Source organism: Juglans regia, chromosome 9 (genome assembly GCF_001411555.2).
Source record: "Juglans regia cultivar Chandler chromosome 9, Walnut 2.0, whole genome shotgun sequence".
Classification (NCBI taxonomy): Eukaryota; Viridiplantae; Streptophyta; class Magnoliopsida; order Fagales; family Juglandaceae; genus Juglans; species Juglans regia.
In genome coordinates, this window is record NC_049909.1 from 22,939,751 (window position 1) to 22,963,940 (window position 24,190).

Sequence of the window (24,190 nt, forward strand, 5' to 3'; positions counted from 1 at the left end):
TACTTAAATACATCCAAACACATCTCAATGTAATAATTCACAAAAACCACTCAAACATCTTAACTCATTACTATTTACAGCTAAATTTAGATCATCTGAGATATTCTTAGCATCTAAACTAAGCCTTAGATACGTACCTTGTTTCTGTCGAGTATTTTGTCGAAATTTTCTAAAATCTTTATGAGATTTTGTGAAAATGGATGTGATGATAGTATTTCTCAGTACATCCTTATCATTGTGTATTAAAAAACTTCAATGTTAATACTTTTTAATTATCAAACCAAGCGAAAGTTAGCTTCTTTCAATGTATATAAGTACTATCGATCGCCAATATAATTACTTTGTTGAAAATTGTGTACTATACGTTCATGAAAACTTGAACTTAAGACTTTTTATTTATTCCACTACAACAAATAAGGTCTTTTGGAATGAAAAGTGTCGTCCCAAAAGATTGGCATTTTAATAAAATGTCCCAAGGTCGTCCCAAAATACCTTTTGGGACGAAAATTACAAATTCGTCCCAAAAAATATCTTTTGGGAAGAAATTAAGCTGAACCGTTCGATTGCGATCGAACATATATTTTTTTTCGGGACGATTTAAATTCGTCTTGGAAAGTCGTTCGAACGACATAAATAACATTCGAACAAAGAGGGACTGTTCGAACGGGTACTTCATGACCGGTCGATTGATACCAGTCCGTACGATCAAATATATAGAGAGAAACATTCGAACAAACAAATTGATGATCGAACGGAAATAGTGAATTGCTTGTTTGAACGCGGTCGAACGACGCACAACGTTTTTACCGTTTGAACTCGAACGGTTATAAACTTATATCCGATTTATATATGTTCGAACGTTTGATGAGAGTTCGAGTGATTATTATTTTCATGGACAATACTAATTTAAAACCAAATAAAAATTTATATTTCAAAAATACATTACAAATTGTCAATATAAATAAAACTAATCTAATAAGTCAAAACTAAATAAATAAAATACTAAGAATACTAATAAAATTATTAGTACATGATATATTATTGTTCATTATGTAAAAACACTTCTAAAGAAAATTAATTACTTGGAGGTCTGAATTGTTGCATAAGTATCTGCGTTTGAAGCTGCATCTGTCTATGTTGTTATTCTATTTGGAGTTGCATCTTTTTTTGTTGATCTTTTTGCTGTTTTATGCACATTTCCATGTCCATTTGTTTCATCAATTGAGCCTCTAACTCATGTTATTTTGCAATCAATTTTTCGATCCTAAAATTTCCATTCTCTAACGCAATGACAGTAGTACTTGACTTTGATAAAAAAACCTAAAGGTTTTACACAACAACCAAAACCTCTCAAATATCTTGAACGTTGATGCAGAACTTATGTAAAAATTTCAACGTCACTTGTTGATGAATTATGATCTGATGCAACTTCAGCACGGAGGGCAACCATTTTATTATACACACAACATATAAAATTAATTTTGACACAATAATTTAAATGTTTAATTAAAAGAAATTATAATATTTACATAATTCTCACGAGCATCGGGATGAGTCCACTCTCCATTACTATTAGTATGTGATGCAGCATATCATTTTGTCAGATCATAATTGATGTCTGACTCTTTCTATAAGAGACAATGTTAAGATATGAAGCCAATATTAAAAACAAACTATATAGAATAATAAAACAAGAGAGTACATTACCAATTTTTGAGAGAGACGATGAAAAGATCTTGAGCCTACGTGATGATGAATCTTCATCTTCGATCTATTCGTTTTGTTTATAGAACTTCGCCCTTGCATAGAAGTTGTCTTGTCACGAAGCACGAGACATTCGAGATTTCATTTTCTTGGGCATGTTCCTGATGACAGGGCTAATATTCAGAGTGGTGCAAAGCTGGGAGATATTGGAATATCGATTGGTGACGCATCTACACAGGCCAAGGCATCACGCACATCTATTTGCGAGGAGATGACTGACATACTGCGTGTTGAGATCAGCGGTGATCGATGCAGTACATACTGCTATGACTGAGTTGCATACAGAGATTATGGCTAGCATCTTTGAGTTACGTATAGAGGTTAATGAGTTATGTACAAAGATCATTAATGCCAATAATACAACTCAGGTCACGCTTAGTACTCGACTAGCACAAGTAGAGAGACAATTAGCTACAGTCGAGATTGTGTGCAGAGATCTCGCATCACAGTAGTTTCTATTTTTTATTTATATTTTTTTTTGTTATAGTTATGGACAATATATATGGTGTTTTGATAATTTGCTTTAGTTGTAAATTAAATATTTTATATTTTTGGGAGTAATTATTGATTTATATTATGTGGTGTATGATTGATAATATTTATTTAATTAAAAATCTTATTTAACATAAAAGAAATCATTAAAATATTTTTAAATTAATTACATAAAACTAATTAATGAATTTGTATATATGATAGATATATTTTTTATATTTTGAGTTACGTACTAAGATTAAAATTATACGTTCGAATGTATAAATGTGGTGCTTGAATATGTTCGAACTAAATATATTCCGTTCGAACGGTTTAGAAACATTCCCACCAGGTTTTGCCACCAAATATTTTCTGTTTGAACAAAAATAATTATCGTTCGAACGGTTTTGAACTTTCCCCAGAATAATTAATTACTTTCCTGCCAAGATTTTTCTGTTCGAACGTATTTTTTTCCGTTCGAATGAAAAAAACTTTTTGAGACACTTTAATTCGTCACAAAAAATACTGTTCGAACATATATTTTGTCATTCGAACGGTTTTGTAAAGTCATCATTTTTTTGAGATGAAATTTAACTTTCGTCCCAAAAAAATGACTTTTAGAAATGAAATTTATTTCGTCCTTAAATCATTTCGTCCCTAAAAGTCAATTTTGTTGTAGTGTTCAAACCACATGAGTGTGAGCTTATTTCCATGATTTTCTTTAATGTCTTTGAAATTATGATTTTTGTGAAACCTTTAGAAGACTTTTTTATTATTATTAAAATTTTAAATATATTTTTATTGATATTTAAATATGGTGAGATCAGTTAATTAATTGTTGTTCGAGAGAAAAGTTTCGATTCTTTAATTTTAGCTTTTGCTAAAGTAGTTTTTAGTCTTCGTTTTTTTAAATCATGAAATTTGATACGAGCTGTGATTTGGCAAAAACTATTTTTTTGAGATGAATTATATTTGCATATAATATTGAGCTAGGGTGAAAAGAGTTTTCAAGAAAAGTTGAAATAAGTTTTAGACGTATTTTATAATGGTTTCTCATGATATTTAAAATAAAAACAAATTTTAAACCCAATAAATATTTTTGATATGTTTTTTTTGAATCAGGTGATCCGATCTCCCCTTATTTATTTATTCTAGTAGAGGAAGTTTTATCTAGAATACTTAAAAGGCTGGTGGGTTTGGGAAAGATTACTCCATTTTATCATCCTCGAGGGGCTCCTATTATTTCCCATCTTCTTTATGCGGATGATATAGTGATTTTTGTGAATGGTGGAAAGGCATCGTTAAGGAATTTTTCGAAGGTGTTGAAGCAATATGAAGAATGGTCGGGTCAGGTGGTTAACAAGCGAAAATCTTCTATATGTTTTTCGAAGAACATTACCTCCTCTCGATATTGCATGTTACTTCGGCTAACTAGTTTTAGTGAGGGTAGTCTTCCTTTCAATTATTTGGGTGTTCCTATAATATCTGGAAGACTACTTGATGTGCATTTTGAATGGTTAATCAATAAAGTAAGGGATCGATTAGAGGGGTGTAAGACTCGTCTTCTATCCAGTGGTGCTCGGTTATTATTATTAAAGCATGTTTTGCAAAGCATTCACTGCCTTTCGATTTTACAAACTCCTAAGGTTGTTATTGATAAATTGAAGAGATATATGAGTACCTTTTTTTGGGATATGCGTGATGGAAAGCCAAAGAAAAAATGGCATGCTTGGGGTGACTTCTGTAGGTCGGTGTTAGAGGGTGGTGTGGGTCTTCAGAATTTGCAGGAAGTGCAAGCATCTTTGCATATGAAATTGACTTGGAACCTCATCCAAGGGAAATCGACCTAGTCTAAGTTTTTTCTTGCAAACTATGTTGGCCAAAAGCATATTACTATGGTTGATACTAAGAAGGGATCCAAGTTTTGGAAAATGCTTTTGAGTAACTTTCCTACTGTTTCTTGAAATTCAAAGTGGAGGGTGAGGGAAGGAAAATTGTCATTCTGGCGAGACGAGTGGCTTAGTGATGGTCCGATTAATGAACATCATCATGTTAGTGAGTTACCGGATTCATTGTTGTCTGCATGGAAAACAGAAAATGGATGGAATTTTAAGGTACTTGATCGTTTGGTGGGAGTAGAAAAGACTGATTAGATCATGGATGAGTTGAGAAAAATTAAACCAGGGAAAGATATGCTTATTTGGTTGCCGAATTCTCAAGGGAATTTTTCAACCCGTAGTGCATGGGAGTGTATATGGATTTGTTCTCCTAAAATTCCATGGATGAACTGGGTGTGGCATTCTTCGTTGCCAAGAAAAATTTTGATAGTTATGTTGATAGTTATGTTGAAGACTTTTCCACACCTGGTATCTAAATGTGATTGTTGTACTTCAAAAGGTTATGAGGATCAAAATCATATCCTTGCATTGGGGGATTTTGTGAGCAGGAATGGTGTATTTGTTCAAATTAGTTAGGAATGCCTCTGTTGGAACCTGGAAACAAAAGATTGAATCTTGGTACAAGCGAGCTAAAAACAATTCTCAGAGTGGACAATTGATTGGAATTAGGGCTGTAATCGAGCTGAGCCGAGCTTTGGCTTGTCGAGCTCGGCTCGACTCAAAATACTCGAGCTCGAGCCCGAGTCTGAGCTCGAGATTTTTTTTTTATTTTGTGTTCAAGCTCGACTCGATAAGCTTAACTCTCAACTCGAGCTCGTGCTCGTCCCACAAACGAGTTTGAGTGGAGCTCGAGCTCGAATTGTTTATTTTTTATTTTTTGAATAAGATTTAATAATTAATAAATTAAATAAATAAAAAATCTAATATTGAATTTATACAACTAACAAGTAGAACCTCTATTGAATTATAAAATTTTAAAAAAATTATAAACTTAATATGATAACATATATCTATTTCATATATGGTTCCCACATACTAGTATATGAAATTATTAAATTATCAACTAATTATTATACAAATTATAAAATATACCTATGAAGTATATTCACTGGATAGACATAAGTAATTAGATTACATATTATATATTTAATTATAAAAGTGGTATGCTTATATTATTAGCTAATACATATATATATATATGTATATATTCATAGATGTATATATATATTTATCAATATATGAATGAGTTTTAATCGAGTCGAGCTAACGAGTCGACTCGAGCATAAACGAGCCTTAGCCGAGTCGAGTCGAGTTTTGTCGGGTATGTGTCATTTACAAATCGAGCGAGTATCTGCTTTCACGAATGAGTTTTTTTTTTTTTTTCTTCTTCTTCTTCTTCTTCTTCCACGAGTCGAGTTCAATTCGAGTTTAACCGAGCGAGTTTGGTGGCGTTAGTGTAAGGCAAGGATGGAGGGGGAGCAAGAATCGGTACAAGCGGTTTGGAGTTCTATCAAATATTGGTTGGCGATTGCAAGTGAAAAAATAAATAAGTCTTTAGGTTTAAGCCGCCGAGATGAGGAAATTTTGAAGTTATTAAATTTGCTTATTAAGGTTCAAAAACAAAAACCTGCTCAGATAGTCAAATGGTCTCCTCCTCCTATGGATTGGTTTAAACTCAATGTTGATGGAAGCTCTTTTGGAAAACCAGGGTCTTCAGGTGCGGGAGGAGCGATCTGTGATCATAGAGGAGATTTGCTTATTGGATTTTCAATATTTACTGGTATTCGGTCAAATAATGTTGTAGAATTTATGGGTTTGCTTTAAGGTCTACGAATATTGTGATTTTTGGGTTTGTAAAATGTCGAGATTGAGATGGATTCTATGTTGGTGATAGAGTGGTTACGAAAAAAGAGATGTGGCTTCTGGTACTTGGAGGATTACTGGGAGGAATTACTTAAACTGTTGGATGGGCTCTTTTTCGCTTTCGGCATATATATTTAGAGGGAATGTAATTTTTTGGCAGATAACTTTGCTTGTTGGGTGCTTCAGGGGTCTGCAAGGTTTGGAAGCATAGTTCTGAGCTTCCTAGACATCTCAGAGGTCACTTTCGCTTGGATAAGGGGCCGGGGTTATTCTTTTATTCGTTTGTAAGGTGTTATGTGTAGAGGTCTGTTATTGTTATTTCTTGGTTTATGTCTTTTGGTTTTGTGGGTCTTTTCTGAGAGGTATAGGTTCTTTATTTGCTACCACGGCTTCTCCTCAGCCTTTTATATATGAGGATGAATAATAATGAGGCTTGACCTCCATCTTTTTTTAAAAAACAGTGATAAATAGAATAAAACATGTTTTTGCATAAAATCACGTATGTAATTTGTATTACGTTTCGTCAAAGCTTTTTTTGTGGTATTTTTTAATCATAAAACTGAGATAAATGATTATAGAAAGAAAGACGCGGGCCCTCGTTGCTCAAGCTTACCATACTTACACATCACACACATGAAAAATGTTGGACACAACCTTTACATGCTTTACATGCATCTTCTTGAACGAGGATGAAAGGTCTCACTTCTCCGGCTGGAATATGTTGGGCCACCCCCTTTCCGATTATATGTAAAACGTCGGTGGTGAAGCAGCTAGCTAGAAGCTTGGCAATAATGACCGGAAGTGGTCCCGTCGGTCCCGAGCTTGGCAATAGTCTTTGTGGTCATTATTCCACAGGCAGGACGCTTATAAATCATGGCAAGCCTCTCATGATTTGTGTATCAAGGGAAGAAGCAATAAGTCTAGTTTCTGTCGCGCCTATTAATATTTTATTCATACATTTGAAAAGATCGAGGTGGATTTAATTATTTATATTTTGAAGAATTTATATCTAAATATAATACCGTTCCAAATCAAGCGTACTGCATATCCATAATGTTTCTTCAGCTTGTGCTCTAATATTTTGTGTTTGTTTTACAGCTTGTTGGAAGTGGCTAGCACGAGTATTATGGCACCAACTTATTCCTCTGTAGTGTTCTCAGTGAGGCGTCGGGAGCCAGTGTTAGTTGTGCCTTCGGAGCCAACACCTAATGAATTAAAGCAACTCTCAGACATAGATGATCAGGAAGGCCTCCGTTTTCAGTTTCCTTTGATAATGTTTTACTCCAATTACAATCCATCGATATTGATGGTACAAAAAATAGACGACCCCGCGAAGGTGATTAGAGAAGCTCTGGCTAAAGCGCTGGTGTATTACTACCCTTTTGCTGGTAGACTTAAAGAAGGACACAACCGGAAACTTATGGTGGATTGCACAGGAGAAGGGATCTTATTCGTTGAAGGTGACGCCGACGTCACACTCGCGCAGCTCGGTGACACAATTCGACCACCATGTCCGTATATTGAAGAGTTTTTGCATGATGTGCCTGGATCCAACGCTATCCTCGGATGCCCTTTGCTACTCATTCAGGTGTATATATATAAGTTTTGTATAAGTTTTATACTTTAAATCAATAGTTTGATTGCTGTTCATAGATTAAAGTCTTTGATATTGCAAAAAGTCTTGGTTGCCTAAATTGTCCTTAAAAACATGATGCAGGTGACCCGTTTAAGATGTGGGGGATTCGTCTTTGCAGTCCGACTAAACCACACCATCAGTGATTCTCTTGGGTTGGTCCAGCTCCTAAGAGCCGTTGCAGAGATGACAAGTGGTGCATGTGCACCATCGCAGCAACCCGTGTGGCAAAGAGAGATCTTTAATGCTCGAGATCCACCACGGGTGACATGCATACATCATGAATACGAGGAGGGAGATAAGACCATAGACAACAACAGCACAACACCGACGTTGCAGGAGGAGATCAACAGCATTAATATGGTCCACAAGTCTTTTTTTTTTGGCCCCAAAGAGATGGGATCATTACGGAAGCATCTTCCACCACACCTTTGGGCAAGCTCATCCACCTTCGAAATACTCAGCGCCTGTTTATGGAGATGCCGTACGATTGCCCTTGCTTTCGACCCGAATGAGGATGTTCGTCTATCCTGCATGATCAATGCGCGTGGTAAACAAGGGCTGCAAGTGCCTAATGGGTATTACGGCAACGCATTTGCCTTCCCAACTGCACTCACCAAGGCTGAATTACTGTGCAATAATCCATTAGGATATGCACTAGAGTTGGTGAAAAAGACGAAGTCCCAAATGAGTGAGGAATACATAAGATCAGTGACAGGTCTAATGGTGACGAAAGGTCGTCCTCGTTATATAACAGCTGGAAACTATCTTGTTGCTGATACAACACGCGTTGGGTTTGAAGGAATTGATTTCGGGTGGGGAAAACCAGTCTATGGGGGTCCTAGTGGCGCCATACCATATGTTAGCTTCTATGCAAGGTTCAAAAACAGCAAAGGTGAGGACGGGGTTGTGGTACCAATATGGTTGCCGCTGCCTGCAATGGAGAGGTTTCAGCAAGAGTTGTTGAAGATAACTCGGGAGCCAAGAATAATTACTTCAATGCTCTAAAGAATCAGCTGTACGAGTTGCGGAAACACTAATCCAAATATAGAAATTTGCTTTCGGGGACAGAACTTTCGATGGCTATCATCTGGGAGGACATCCTGCATGTACGTTTAATTTCTGGGAAAGAGGAAGAAATATATGTTGTCTTTGATACACCTCTTCATATATATTGTACTTTTTTGCACCTCAAAGTTTTCGACTCAAGTATGAAAACCAGATCATAAGCGCATGCATGCACATCTAATGGAAGTATATTAATTCAGATTGATATATATATATATATATATATATATATATTGATAGGAAATAGACTTCATTTCATCTATGAATGAAGTTACAGTTGTGACTAATCAATACAGAGAAAAATTCCGAATACTAGCCAAACTATACATCTGTTGTATGCCTCCCCGCACACAAATTTCTTTACGACAGACATTGTCTTAACTTTTAAAAACTCTCATAAGAGAATATCAATCTCTGTATAAAACAGAGATAAAAAACCAACCCCCACCTCCAAATGAGGGAAGGGTATCCAAATCGGTATCCAAACCCCCATCATCTAGAGGAGGAGGAGGATGAGATAACTACCCAATCCTCCAAAAGAGAAGGGGTTCTATACTATGAATATAAGTTCAATAGCCTATTTCTTTTCTTAATCAACACAAACGGAGAAACAAAATTATAAACACTAAGACAACAATGCAAAAAGGAGAAAACACAGCACAAAGAGGCTGCAAGAGTGCATGTAGGACACGTGCCAGTTGAAGAAGAAATCGGGTAGACAATCGTGGAGGAGCCAAAGGCGCTGGATCTAGCGACACCGCGCGTGGCACCAAAAAAAACAACACAGAGGCGCGTGGCGGCTACGCACGAACTTCAATCGGCGTGTGAAGGATACGCGCCGCTCCTTTGGATGCCACGTTCGGTGGGCTGATAGATCGGCAGCCTCTGAATCCCCTTGTGGGGCGCGTGGTGTCCTTCGACCACCGGAAAGGCTTTGAAAGACTCTCCTCCCTTATTTGGCCTGTAAAAAGAATAAAAAAAGTAAAATAATAACATAAAACAAATAAAAGGACTGGACTGAGAGGAAGGAGAAGGAAAGAGGGAGGAGGGAAGGAGCCGAAGCTCCCACCCCCTTGATCGGTTTTTTCTGGTGAGTTTTCTAGAGAGAGTTTTCAGATATATATATATATATATACAATTCTGCTAGGTATAATCGGTAGATATAATTGCCGCACAGTCGGCTGATGCAGACTACTGACGTGAGCTGCTGTTAATTAAAAAAAAAACAAAAGAAAAACAGAGTGCGCATTTTGGATTACATTCCTATTTCACTTCTCCGCTTCTCATCTTCTTCCTCTGAATGCTTCTCATCTTCAGCCAAGGAGTCCCAGCCACGGAAAGATCGATTGAAGGGGGATCCGCCAAGTAATCCAGCCGTGGAAAGATCGTCTCCGCGCAGTATCGTGGAATAGATAAACCCCCGCCATTGTTTGCATCTGATTGAGTCAACGTCTTTGCAAAGAAGGCCGGTTTTTCTTGCGCTTCAGCCCCATTAATCCCTTCAATCCCATCATCTTCAAAGTCTGGCTCATTGGCATTAATCGAAACCAATCTCATCTTGGCGAAAACCTAATCGGTCTCAGGATTGACCATGTATTTCACAGCACAAACTCTGCAGGGATAAACGACACAACCCTCGGGTAGCTCCGAAAATCGACATTTATGCAGGCATTCACAATTAATTCTGATTTTCGAGCTTGTGCAACTCTAAGCTTTACTCTCTCGCTCTCTACTTCAATTTGGGCATCTTTCAAACTCACGATATAAGACATAACATTTTTCTTCTGTTTCTCAAGTTCTGTTGGTTGCTTTTCCAATTGGATCTCTTGTTCGTCCATTTTCTTCCAAGAGGATGCCAGAGATTTCTAAGAAGAAACCAACTCGGACCTCACGTCAACAAGAAGTTTTTTTACTCTTCTGAAATCCTCAAGAGTTTTATCTATTTCCCTTGCATGTTTGGATGCTTTTTCTGCCACTTTATTTAGTTCTTCTTGGGCTAATAATCACTCCATAGTCCTCTTCTCCAAATTGGCCTCTGCAGCTTTATGACTTCATTGGCTTCATTTAAGAGCTAGATTTTAGATTTAAGTTCAGAATCATTCTTCAAAGCTTCTACAATCTTCTTCACCAATTTAACTCTCAATTTTTCCATTTCCTCTTCTGTTAAAGATAGGGAAGACTGGGTAGTGGCAATCTCCTCGTCTCTTTCCTTGAGTTGAAGTTTTAGATCTTCTATCTGCCTGACTTGAGATGGAAACTGAGAGAGTGAGGGAGAGAGGGACAAAACGGTGCGTTTGGATTTTTTTTTTCCAAGACAGCTGGCGCTTACCCAGCGCTTACACGAGGAGACTGAATGTAGAGTTTTTCATATATATATATATATATATAATCACATTCCTTTATTTGTCCAAATTACTGATAATTAACAACAGTACTTTGCCAAATAATTATGCTGAATTAAGTACTGATTGCAAAATTTTTTTTTTAATTTTCTTCATACGGCCATCGGCATTTGACAAGCAGATTCGTAATTTCTTATATTTATGACCAGTTTGGATAGTGAAAGTGTTTCAGTTTCATCTTATCTCATCTCATCTCATTATTACAACTTTTTCAAGTTTTCATATAAAATATAATAAACAATTCAACTTTTTCAAATCTCAAAATAATAATATTATTAAAAAATAATATTCTAACAATATTTTATTCAATTTTCAACTTTATTTAAAACAATTTCATCTCATTTCATCTCATCTCATCATTATAACTTTCCAAAATTCCCATACAAAATAAAATAAATAATTCAACTTTTTCAAATTCTAAAATAAAAATAATATTAAAAAATATATTCTAATAATATTTTATTTAACTTTTTAACTTTAACCTAAATTATCTTACCTCTGAAAATAAACGTGGCCAATTAACAAATGCATGGGAGGCCCTCTTAAAAGCTTGAGATCATTTGACCCCTCACGAAAATGAGCCATGTTCCTAGCTGCAGTGGGCCGGTTTTGATCAAATCCTATTCGACAAATATATAATTAAGGATAATGTTAGCTGCCGCCAGCAATAATCGCGAGACGTGTGTCGTTTAGGTAAAATTTAAATTTTTTATTATTTAGATTTATTTTTTCATATTTTTTTAATATCTTTAAAAATTTTTTAAAAATAAAAAAAATATCAATACCTTAATAGTCACTTCTTTAATCAATAATTAAAAAAAATTAAATATATGAACGGTCAAAATAAAAGAGTAAAATGAAAGGGCAAAGTAGCATTATATTCTATAATTAATAATACAAATTACGACTCATGTACATGTTCCTTACATTTTATTCATTGAGTTGAATGTGATCAGTACTATATACACAAGGCAGTAAATTGATCAACAAGGCCAAACTTTGACTGAATTTGTGTCGCCGATGTTACATTCTGTTTGAGCAGTTTTCTGATCATTTGCTTTAAGAAAGGCAAGCCATGAACATCAGGATCAATGGCAGGAAGAGTTGCGGACTTCATTCTCTTTGGTTAAAAATGCTTCTCATGTGTTGCTTAAGCTGGAAAGTGATTGCGTGTATTGCACAAATGAAAGTATATATCTTTATAGTACGTACTACAAGTTTAGCATCATGTATACGTACGTCGGAGATTAGAGAGATCAGGGCCGGGAAAGTCAATTTGAGCTGTGCATGGGTAAAGATGAAGCTTCCAGACAGGATTAGAGAAAAAAGACAGCAAGATTGCTGCTGAGTACCAATAATTGAATTGAAATACCATCAACTATATTTTACAATCTCATGAGATGGATGGATATTTTTACTCTTTCTGAGCATGCCACTTCACCAATACAGATGGGTCAATTTTTTTTTTTCTTTCTTTCTTTTGTGGGAAAATAGAAAGGTGTAAACTCTTAATATATTAAATATTTACTTGCTAGAGTACTGATTGGAGGATATATTAGTTTGGATATTGAGAATATTTCAATACCGTACAACTATTTATTATTTTATTATTATTTTTTATTATTATTCATTATTTTATTATTATTTTTTTACTATTATTCTCAGAATATCTGAGAATACCTCACTACCCAAACGCATAACTATAGCTGGCTAGCTTATGGGATATTTGACCTCTCAACATGGTTAATGTTTTATTCATAAAACATGTGTTTCTATCAAATTATCAATTCTATAAGCTCTTGTAATCAAATAATTATTATTTTTTTATCTAATTATCATTGGTTGAGACATTTTCATCTCATTAAAGTTTTAAACTATTCTATTACCGACACAATTTCTAATTGGTTGACATGTACAAGAAAAGGGATATTAATTAATTCAGTTTGGTTAGAGGTCGTTACTCGTTAGAGCTCGGGTCGTGGTCGATTCAATTTGCCTCCTTGAATGGTAATCATATACGTGCAAAGAAAAATGCATATGTTTCCTTATCACCACAAAAGATACTTGCATTAAAGTTTTTGGTCATGTGAAACGTTAAGTTGATTGTTTACCAATTTGTTGATCGTGGCATTAATTAGGATATTATTGGTTCTTAATTTCAAGATATTAGTATATTTTAAAATTTATTTCCAAAATTTAAGACTAATTAAGGATAAAGTAAACGTATAACACTCTGTTTATATGCGGTTTTTAATTAAACTGTATTGAGATTTGATAAATATTTGATAATTTACTTCGGGTATCTAAAGTTTAATATTTTTTTAAAAATAGTAAAAAAAAGTAAATAAACCTAAAATTTACGTGAAAAAATATATTTTTTAACGATAACTTAATTATTTAAAAAAAAAATGCGTAAGATTTTGGACACTGAACGCTAGTTGATGTTCTGTCCGTGTAGCGAAACATCCGAGCCTGTCTCTCGTCGCGTGGTACCGCCTGATCCAGTTTCGAAACAAATAAAAAAATCCAACATCAGTGAAACGAAATCTAACCAACGGTACCAAAAAAACACAATATAATCTCAAATCTTCTTGTGAGAAAGATTATAGCTTGTGTTTGTAGTTTTTTTTTTTGTTTGCCTTTCAAATTAATAGCAGTATAAAAAATTGATCAATTATTTGTTTAGTTTGTTCTTTCTTAATCAGCCATCTTCCTGCTCGTTCAAGCAACGACTTTGATACACTGTTAGCTTTCATTGCAATCCATGGTGACATGGTCCCACTCTGAACCTCCCTCTCTGTTTTATAGCTTCAAAATGGCCACCACGAACCAGAACAAGCCTCCATTTCCATAAAACAACCTCACAACCACAAGCCTTCTTTAAATGTAAGCTTTCATTTACTCTCTTATGTTCCATACTCTTCCTAACTACAAAACCTGGGTTTCAAGTTTAATCCATTTTTCATTAATGGGCTGTCTTCTTCTAGGTTAGATTTTTCATTCTTAAAATTTTCAATTTGTGTTTTTTTTTTTTCTTTCTTCAGTTTGTTAAGAAGAAGTGCATTGGTGATGAGAAAATGGTTGGGACGGCAAACAATGGGAGGAGCAGGCAAGCGTTTTCTGTCGTAAATGAAGGACAAGATCTCGGCCCTAATAGTGCTCCCACGAGCAATGCGGGCTCGGAGTGCGGATGGATTGAGTTTACCAGAGAGGATGTTGAAGTACTGCTGAATGAGAAACCAAAAAGGAAAGACAAATTCAATCTTAAGGTTAGTGAGTTTGTTAGTATTTTGAGGTTGTCAAGTTGATTCCTCCCCCGGTTTTAAGCGGTAGTTGGTTTATTTGAATAGGAATTGGATTTTGAACCTTTTATTAAATTTGAATTTTTATAATTGTTGATAGGAAAAATTTGATATCATGGTGGAGTACATTAGAAGGCTCAAACTATGCATCAAATGGTTCCAAGAGCTTGAGGGAAACTACTTAATTGAGCAAGAGAAGCTGCTGAATGCGTTGGAATCAGCCAAGCAAAAATGCAATGAAATGGGTACGACTGATTTCTTTTGTTTCATCAAGTTCTTCTTTAACATGCTTAGTGATGTGAACATCTTTGTTTCATTCTAGAGGTGCTAATGAAAAACAAGGAAGAAGAGCTGAATTCAATTATTATGGAGCTAAGAAAGAATTACGCTTCTTTACAAGAGAAATTTATGAAGGAAGATTTGGATAAGTTGGTAAGGACAGGCAATAGAGTATAGTCACGAAGTTATTGTTTGAATGATTTTTGTTTGTGAATTACTCAATGCTTTCTAATGTCAAAATCAGGCTGCAATGGAATCTCTCGCAAGAGAGAAAGAGGCTAGACTTAGTATTGAGAGAACACAGGCTTCTCTATCAGAAGAACTTGCCAGAGCTCAACAAGAGCTTTTAAGTTCTAATCAGAAGGTAAAGCAGAAAATGTTACTCCAATTCATGGGCCTTGTCCTATATTGCTCTTATTCTTCCTTTTTAGTAATTTTATATTAAACTCTCTCACAGATGTTCGGATCTGCATTTGCTGAATTCTGCAGATATCATCACTTAATGATATGTATAAGCGATTACAGGATTACAACACAAGCTTACAGCAGTACAACGGTAAACTTCACACGGACCTTTCTACAGCTGAGGATGAGCTAAAGCGTGTAGAGAAAGAGAAGGCTACTATAGTTGAAAACCTCAGTATGTTAAGGGGTCAACTTACTTTATCAAGAGTGAGTTTCTCTTTTCCCGTGGACCATTTCCCATTGCGACATATACTTATGCCAAGTACCTCATAAGATTGTCAAAGAAGGCAGGGTGACAATTGTGTAATCAAGGAAATGGTGCATTCTTTTAGTGGGGGGAAAAACACTAATGTAACAATACTGATACAGGGTATGTGTTCAAAATTTCAAAGACCTCATAGACAACTAGGCTCCTATTTTAAGTCCCAAAAGTTCAAGCTATTAGGAAGTTGGCCAACAAAGCACATATCAAGATCATGAATATGTGAACAATAACTGTGATTTTATAAGAGCTTGCTCTAGGAAAACATTTGGATATTACCTGTGCTATGTTCTGATTGAGGTTGTTTATAAATACAACAAATTTCTAGAGGAACTTTTTCCTGGAAACTACTGAGATTTTTTTTTATACATAAAGGTTTTTACCATGAAACATCAAATGTAAAATAAATGAGCAAGTAACCTCAAAAATTTTTGGTTGAAGATTGGCATTTTTATTTCCTTTTTATTTCTATCTTCATTTTTTACAGTTGCTTTTATATTTTCAGTTCTATAAATTCAATTTGATGTTATTAGGCTTCTCAAGATGAGGCTATAAAGCAAAAAGATGCTTTAGTGAATGAAGTTGCTCGTCTTCGGGCAGAGCTAAACCAAGTGAGAGATGATCATGACCGCTTGCTATCGCAAGTGCTCATTTTAACAACTGATGTGATGAAATATAAAGAGTCTACAGAAAAATATAGTGCTGAGGTGGACGTCCTGACAACAAAAGCAAATCAACTAGAGGTTGATTTTCCTGTTTCAGTATTTTTAATTGCTTTATTGTTTTCTTAAAATCTTATGGCTGTACTCTTAAAATGAGAAGCTTGTGAAATGTTGGGTTTCTTTTACAGTTAACCTTTTCGTCACAAAATACCCAAATAGTGGTGCTGAAGAACCAGTTAGCAACTGCAGAGGAGAAATTGCAGGTAATGACATAGAGTCATGGCATTTTGTCATTGTAGGTATATGGTCCTTTTGTTCGTGCAATTTAAGGCATGAACCATTAGGTCCTGTAGATAGATCTATAATTATGATCAAATTTCCTCTCTTTATAGGTTTCTAATTCATCTGCATTGGAGACAAAAACTGAATTTGAAGGGCAAAAGCAGCTTATAAACGAATTACAAAAGCGCCTGGCAGATGCAGATTCCAAACTTGTGGAAGGAGAGACACTTCGCAAAAAGTTACATAATACGATATTGGTAATGTTCTTTTCCTACAATCTTTATATTAGCAGCAAATATGTACTAGTCACTAAACTACTAATGCTATAGGAGCTAAAAGGAAACATTCGAGTATTCTGCAGAGTACGACCTATTTTGCCTGATGATGGTATTACCACAGAAGTAAAGGTTATCTCTTATCCCTCGTCAATAGAGGCTCTTGGACGGGGAATTGATGTGGTGCAAAATGGTACATTCTTGAAGAAAAAATATTGGTCTATTAGTTTCTTTTCTGCCCAATATTGGTTACTAGAAGTATTCAAAAGTGTCTTAAAAATAAGTACTCTTCTAAGTTTATATTGTAATCAGGGCAAAAGCATTCCTTCACATTTGACAAAGTTTTTATGCCTGATGCAAAGCAAGACGATGTTTTCACAGAAATCTCACAACTTACACAAAGTGCTCTTGATGGTTATAAGGTGATCTATTAAATTCCAAATCTTGTTTTCTGTTGAAGTCAATTTATGTACTTGTAACAAAAATAGTACATGTAGCATTTATTTAATCAATTATTCATCTTTTAAACATCAAGCTTGATAGTCAATTATGGAAAAGCATCAAGGTTCTCCATAATGTGTGTGTTGTTTGTGTTTGTGCATGTATGACTAGACTTTTGCGAACTAACAAGGTCATTTTGTGAACTAACAAGATCACTAAAACTCTTTTGAAATCATAATAATTCTATTACGCTTACAGAATTTTACTTATAAAGTAAGTAAGTGGGTCTTGTAATTGAAGCTTTTCCAAACAGGCATATCTCTTTAAATTCCAGTTGACTTTGCTAGTATCATATGTGCTAGATATGTGCTAGATATAATTTTCATCGTACTTGCTTAAGAAATGGTGGTGCTTTACTGTTTCAGGTTTGCATTTTCGCCTATGGTCAAACAGGTTCTGGTAAAACTTATACTATGATGGGTAGGCCAGGATATCCTGAGCAAAAAGGTTTGATACCACGTTCGCTAGAACAAATCTTTCAAACTAGGCAATCTCTTCAGCCTCAAGGTTGGCGATTTGAAATGCAGGTGAGTAAGAATGGATTTCCATTGGCTTAATAAATGAATGAATTCTCTCATGTCATCATTGAAAATTTGACTCTAAAAAACATCTGCAGGTATCTATGTTAGAAATATATAATGAAACAGTTCATGATTTGTTATCAACGAATCAATCACCTTCAACAGAAAATGGCGTTTCTGCAAAGCAATATTCAATTAAACATGATGCAAATGGAAACACGCACGTCTCTGATCTTACAATTGTGGATGTCCGCAGTGCTAAAGATGTCGCATTTCTTCTGGATCAGGCTGCAGAGAGCAGGTATAATTCAAATAATGTTTTTTAAGCTTGATTTCAGTTGTGCCTTTTTTTCCACTTAAGAATTTTATTTTGTTTTATGAAGAGTTTTAACACTTTACTTGTAATGTTTTGTTTAATGTTCCGTTTTGAATGTTTTTTTTGTCCCGTATATAACAAATATTTATTAGATGTGATTCAAATTGACATGGAAAATGTTGTTTAAAGTATACATGTAAATTACAATGTAATATTCCTGTTTTTTTTTTCCCAACAATTTTGTCCCAAAGTTCCCTATACTTCGAGTAAAGGTATGTTGTCTTGAATAAAATACTTGTATCCTTTTAGGTCTGTAGGCAAGACCCAGATGAATGAGCAATCATCGAGAAGTCATTTTGTTTTCACCCTACGAATATTTGGAGTAAACGAGGTACAAACATTTACTTGCTTCTTGTAACCTCTGCTAACATGTATGCTCAGGAAAAGGGAAAAAACTCCAATAGTATGTCTCATACCTCCCTTCTGTTTCTCAGATTTTGTATTGCAACTTATTGTTCTTAATTTTTGCTTGATGTACTAGAGCACTGAACAACAAATACAAGGAGTTCTGAACCTTATTGATCTTGCTGGGAGTGAGCGTCTTTCTAAGAGTGGATCAAATGGGGACCGATTGAAAGAAACACAAGTATTATACTCAAACTACTATTTTTTATTGATAGTTATTACGGTCAAACTAGTTCTGATTTCTCTCTCTTTGAAATTTAGTAGAAGCTACTGCAACTAAAAAAAAAAGTACTCGACTATACTAGTGTTGAGCACTGACAAACTCACACCATCCATTTCCAACGGGATTTGATTATGTAGTTTCGTAATCAAAAGTTACTTTTATGCAATTGGAACAGGCAAATAATAAAAGCTTGTCATCCCTAAGTGATGTTATATATGCATTGGCAAAGAAGGAGGACCACATACCCTATAGGAGCTCAAAGCTTACACATCTTCTTCAGGTAATTTATTTAAAGAGTAATGAAGTTGATTTAATTTCAATTATTAAGGTCATCTTTAATCTCCTACCTTCACTATAGATGTCCTGGAATGTCTCTCTTCATGTGATAGAAGCGTTTCAGGGACCGTCCTTGAAATGGTGAAGACAAAATAAAGAAGCATTTGCAATTTAGTGCTGCCCCTATTGGCAACATTATTTGCTTTATCTACTTCATTTGTTTCAAGACATGGCAACATATTTGTTTTTTATAGCACAATTAGTCATTGAATGGGAAATCAATAGTTGGATTTTGCAGTACAAAAGATTACAAAAACATATGTTATCACTTTGAACAATGAATTTCAACCTTCGTTTAAACAAGTATGTCAGGGAAAAGGCAACTAAACAAACTATGGTTCTTCAACATTAATTTCTTGGTATTTTCTGCATAGATATGATCAATCAAGATGTTCTAACCTTTTATAATCACTGGTGAACCAGCCTTGTTTAGGTGGGCAATCAAAGACGCTGATGTTTGTAAACGTCTCTCCTGACCCTGCCTCAGTGAGCGAGTCACTTTGTTCACTCCGTTTTGCAGCCCGGGTAAATGCTTGTGAGATTGGGATTCCTCGTCGCCAAACCAACACGAGGCCTTCGGATCCACGCTTAAGCTATGGCTGAACTTTTGATAGATTAACGATCCTTTCTCTTTTCAAGACAAGGAAGTTTTCTGTATCATCGTTACCCATATCAAAATACAAAAGGAATGGTCCTAATGTAGTTTAGTATTTTGTATAGGAAAGGATAAGTTTGTATCAGTTCAAGAAAATGCATTTCTGATGATCAGATTTCTAATTGTGCTGCTGATTTGGGATGATATGCCCTCTAGTTAGTAGCTCAAATGAATCCCAAAGCACTGCAATGTAATGTTGAATTATAAGCGCATATAGAGTTGTACTAGTGGCTTCTTTATTGTTTCAACATAAAAATCTGACTGCGAAACCAAAATAAGAGCTTGGAAACATGCACACTTTTGACTGTTTTGTCATTAATCTACAAAAGGTCATTTATTTGAAGGAACCTGACTGTTTAAATATGCCAGTTATAAATGATTAATTGGAGAGCATTGTGCAATTTAATTTGTTCATCAGTCCTCCCGAATCCACTTCATCTAGGTGACGCTTTTTTTTTTTTTTTTTTTTTAAATTTTAATTTTAAATTTTAAATTTTATATATATATATATTTTTAAATTTTTTATGATATGTGGCATGCAATGCTATTAGAGTTCTAACAAAAATCAAATGTAAATTTGACTTAGTTTTAATTGAAAAAAAAATCGTCAATTCAAAAATCAAAATAATAAAATTAAAAATCCTGATGAGAAAAAAAAAAAAAAAGCATGTAAAATTTATAAACGGATTAGTCGATTGGCTATTTAACCCATATTTTATTAACAACGTAATACAAATAATTAATTTTTGTTAAGAATAAAATATAAATAAGATAAGTGGTGATACCATGTAAAATTATCATATATTAAAAAGGTTAAATCAATAAGAAAATGTAAATTTAATTATCTGTAATATGTTTTTAACCCTTCCCCTGAGCCAAACTCATTGTGATTTCACAATTTTCAATACAAAAGAACGCTATATATTTTTATATGTTGAATTAAGATTTTCTCAACTTATCGCCCAAATTTAAAGGCTTTAAGTAGAAAAAATTAGACGCTTAAACTGAAATTTAATGCTTCTTAAAATATTTGTACGAGTAAAATTAAATGCTTAAGATCTATTCTATATGTCTCATCTTTTCCTTCCTATAAAAAGGAGTGTTATAACTATAAAATGATAAAATAATTATATAAAAGTAATATCAGCTGATATAATTTCATGTGATTTATAAGATTTATTTTATAATAAAAATAATTTTATCATTTAACGAATTTTAAGTTACGTCAAGATTACTTTTATAATTCCTCTATTGCAAAATGTCAAATTCGAATAACTTGGAGGGATTTTTTTCTTGGTTGAGACTTGAGAGTGTGGGCTTTGGTGGAAAAAACAGAGACGAGGCAATACTGCTTACCAAGGTTGAAGCCCAAACCCAAGAAAATCCGTTTACTCGGTTAACGATGACGAGTCCCAACACCATCAGCATCAACATCAGCCACCAATCAACCCCCACTCATTTCCCCGCACCTTGACCTCACTCAGATTCTCTTTTCCGAGAGAAAAAGTATCATACTGAGACTCCCGTTGTCTTTCCTATATTCTTTCTCTGTCCCCAAACGCCCGAGCCCTCACCTACCTCCACCCTCACTCCCATCCTGACAGTTTTCCAGGATAACCGAGTCTACGCCGGGAAACCTGAATTTTCCGGCGAACCCAACCGACAACCAAGATGGTCTCTCCTGAAAACACCAACTGGCTCTTCGATTACGACTTGATCGAAGATATTCCTGTTACCGATGGGAATTTCCCTGCTCCCAACACGGGATTCTCCTGGCCCACGCAGGCCTTGAATGGTTCTTCTAATGCTAGGTACTAAATTCTTTACCTCTCGCAATTAGGGTTTTTGACTTCGTTTGATTGCGCAATTTAGGGCTTTTCTACAAAAAAATTTCTTTAATTGAGTTTTGCTCCCTAGCTTTGTATTGTGTTTAATTTTATTCTTGCGGCTTGGTTATTGTTTTGAAACTTTTTGATTCAAAGTTCATGGGTGATGAGGCAATTGTAATCTGTATCTTTTTGTGGGTTTTCTTTTTCTTTCTTTTTTGTAATTGTATCCTTTAGTTTTGGTTTTGTTATTCGATATGATTGAGAATTTGATAATTGTGTTGGAAAAGCATCCTTTTTGGGCTTATAACTCGGCAGGTTGAAAGAAGTTTTGTAATTGTATATAGGCTTGACCATTTTATTTAAATGCATTATTGATTCAAGTGGTTGCTGGTTTTGGGACAAGATACATATCCTCCGACACAATATTCTATTTTTGGGATATCATTTTTATGTATATGTAGATCGATGTTGCTTTGTTGAACTTTATTTTCTTTTCTGTGCAATTTTTTTTTTTTTTGACCTTTTGCTGTACGAATGTTATGTAAGCAAAACTCTGACTTCTCGATTGTTTGAATTACTCTATTTTTATGTATAATTTTTTTTACTTGCAACTTGAGCCTGTATTGTTATAATTGCTTTCTGGGTTTGCGCCGGTGTGGTTGCTGACTGAGTTTTGTTTCTTTTTTGACGAAATGATCTGTATGTCTAGTGTGGAAATTGATGTCTCATTGGGGGATTCAGATGGCGTCAAGGACTCTGGCCTAAAGAAGAGGTACACAAACAATTTCTTCTTTTCTATTTCAGATTGATAAAAGGAACAAGATTCTTTGCTATTCGAAAAACTGTGTTCACCACTTCTTGGTAAGGGCTATGTAGTTTTTTCCCTCGCGCCTTTATATTATCAGAAGATTTTGAGCAAATTTTTTGCCTGTAGTTGATTTTTGGTGATTAATATTCACCAATAGATGCTCATTTAGCTCGGGCACTAAAATGTCCTTGAAATTGAGCATAACAATATCCAAATTCCTGAGCTAGTATAATAATAGGTCTAAACTTGATTTTCCAAAAATACATAAATCAAATTTAGATTTAGGTGTTGATTTATAATTTTCATAAAAGTAGAATGCACCATGCAGCCCATGAGTTTGCTATGGGGTCCTACATTTTTATTTAGATCTCTGTCTCTTGTATCTCCTGCAGGGGTAGATCTGAGTCGTGCTGTGCATCTAGTTCCAAAGCTTCCCGGGAGAAGCTGCGGAGGGATAGGCTGAATGACAAGTATTCTCTTGTTTCATTTTCCTCTCTCTCTCTCTCTCTCTCTCTCTCTCTCTCTCTCTCTCTCTCTCTCTCTCTCATGCTTTTATCTGTATCATAATCAGGTTTGTGGAACTGGGCTCTATTCTGGAGCCTGGAAGGCCTCCAAAAACAGACAAGGCTGCTATTTTAATTGATGCAGTCCGAATGGTGACTCAGTTACGGGGTGAAGCCCAGAAGTTGAAGGACTCAAATTCAAGTCTCCAGGAGAAGATTAAAGAGTTGAAGGTGAATTTGTGTTTATTTGAAATTTTCGAGGAGTTTGAGTACTTCTGTAAGGTTTATATGCTGTATGATTTATTCCATTCCACATTACCTTTTGCATATCCTCGAAAGTGCTGGTATGTTCAACAGATGGAGAAGGAAACATATGGGGTTTTATAAGGCCAGTTATCTTAAACTGCTTCCATACCTTGTATAGGTTGAGAAGAACGAGCTTCGCGATGAGAAGCAGAGGCTGAAGGTGGAGAAAGAAAAGTTGGAGCAGCAACTAAAGGCCATGAATGCACAGCCTAGCTTCTTGCCAGCCCCTCCAGCAATCCCTGCCGCATTTGCTTCTCAGGGCCAGGCCCCTGGCAACAAGTTGGTGCCTTTTATTGGTTACCCAGGAGTCGCAATGTGGCAATTCATGCCACCTGCTGCAGTGGATACTTCACAGGATCATGTACTCCGCCCACCTGTCGCTTAAGTTGGTAGTCATGATGATTTGGGTTCGAAGGCCGAACCAGTGTATTCGTTTTGCCATTGTTATTGCCTGTAATAGTTTTTGCTGAAGTCTGCTAAGTTGCAACTGGATTTGGTGGGTAACTTCATATGCTGTCCAAGGTACTTTAATGAATTGATGCGGATTTTCACATGTAAATGTTTAATAAGTTTGTCTGGCAACCTTTGATTCTGTTTTGACTGCTTTTGATAGAGGCTTCATGATTAGTGCGCCTTTTGAGTTTTCCGTAGGCTCCAAAACTTGAAGTGGATTTTGGCTCCACTGTAAGAGCGAAGGGTACATATTACTCCTTCGAAAAGAAACTGTTTTTTTTTTTTCCCTTTTTTCTTTTCACTTCTGAGCATTAGCATTGTATGGACTATCTTATTAGCTACATTTTGCCTAATATCACACTTTTTGCCTTTTACCTCTCTCCCTCAAAGCACAATCCCATTATCCATATAAATTTCATATAATAATAAAATATTATTTCCGTTTAAATTATTTCTTATGTCTGGAAAAAAAAATTTCATATTTTGCAGATCCATCTCCCAACACACTTTCCCCTTCCTTTTGATCACACGCTATCTCTGAAATCTCATCTCCAAATAGAGCTTCTGCTAACTCGTGGTAGACTACTAGGGCAGCCAGTAAAATCTACCCATTCATGGTGGACCTCAGCCGGACATATGCAGCGAGGT

The 24,190-nt window shown here is 35.2% G+C and overlaps 3 protein-coding genes across 4 annotated transcripts; all 3 read left to right on the forward strand.

Moving 5' to 3' along the window:
• Window positions 1–6,722: 6,722 nt before the first annotated feature.
• On the forward strand, window positions 6,723–8,818 carry LOC108993448 (methanol O-anthraniloyltransferase-like). The gene is made up of 3 exons (XM_018968374.2): window positions 6,723–6,969; window positions 7,095–7,584; window positions 7,714–8,818. The coding sequence occupies exons 1-3, from the start codon at window positions 6,788–6,790 to the stop codon at window positions 8,635–8,637; spliced, it is 1,596 nt and encodes a 531-aa protein (XP_018823919.2). The 5' UTR covers window positions 6,723–6,787; the 3' UTR covers window positions 8,638–8,818.
• Window positions 8,819–13,580: 4,762 nt separating this feature from the next.
• On the forward strand, window positions 13,581–19,924 carry LOC108993424 (kinesin-like protein KIN-14N). Of its 2 annotated transcripts, XM_035693743.1 has the most exons (18): window positions 13,581–13,656; window positions 13,908–13,985; window positions 14,144–14,368; window positions 14,502–14,646; window positions 14,724–14,833; window positions 14,925–15,044; window positions 15,170–15,352; window positions 15,941–16,150; window positions 16,258–16,332; window positions 16,462–16,608; window positions 16,681–16,819; window positions 16,939–17,048; window positions 17,493–17,654; window positions 17,744–17,949; window positions 18,274–18,355; window positions 18,506–18,610; window positions 18,828–18,932; window positions 19,412–19,924. In XM_035693743.1, exons 3-18 carry the CDS (start codon window positions 14,177–14,179, stop codon window positions 19,589–19,591), a joined length of 2,271 nt encoding a protein of 756 aa, XP_035549636.1. In that variant the 5' UTR covers window positions 13,581–13,656; window positions 13,908–13,985; window positions 14,144–14,176; the 3' UTR covers window positions 19,592–19,924. The 2 variants fall into 2 exon arrangements, with proteins under 2 accessions (XP_035549636.1, XP_018823890.1); XM_018968345.2 differs by lacking the exon at window positions 13,581–13,656 and having other exon boundaries at window positions 13,741–13,985.
• A 1,144-nt stretch (window positions 19,925–21,068) lies between these two features.
• Window positions 21,069–23,689, forward strand: LOC108993453 (transcription factor ILR3). Its single transcript, XM_018968380.2, has 5 exons — window positions 21,069–21,454; window positions 22,182–22,244; window positions 22,673–22,750; window positions 22,852–23,014; window positions 23,208–23,689. The coding sequence occupies exons 1-5, from the start codon at window positions 21,315–21,317 to the stop codon at window positions 23,472–23,474; spliced, it is 711 nt and encodes a 236-aa protein (XP_018823925.1). The 5' UTR covers window positions 21,069–21,314; the 3' UTR covers window positions 23,475–23,689.
• Window positions 23,690–24,190: the final 501 nt, after the last annotated feature.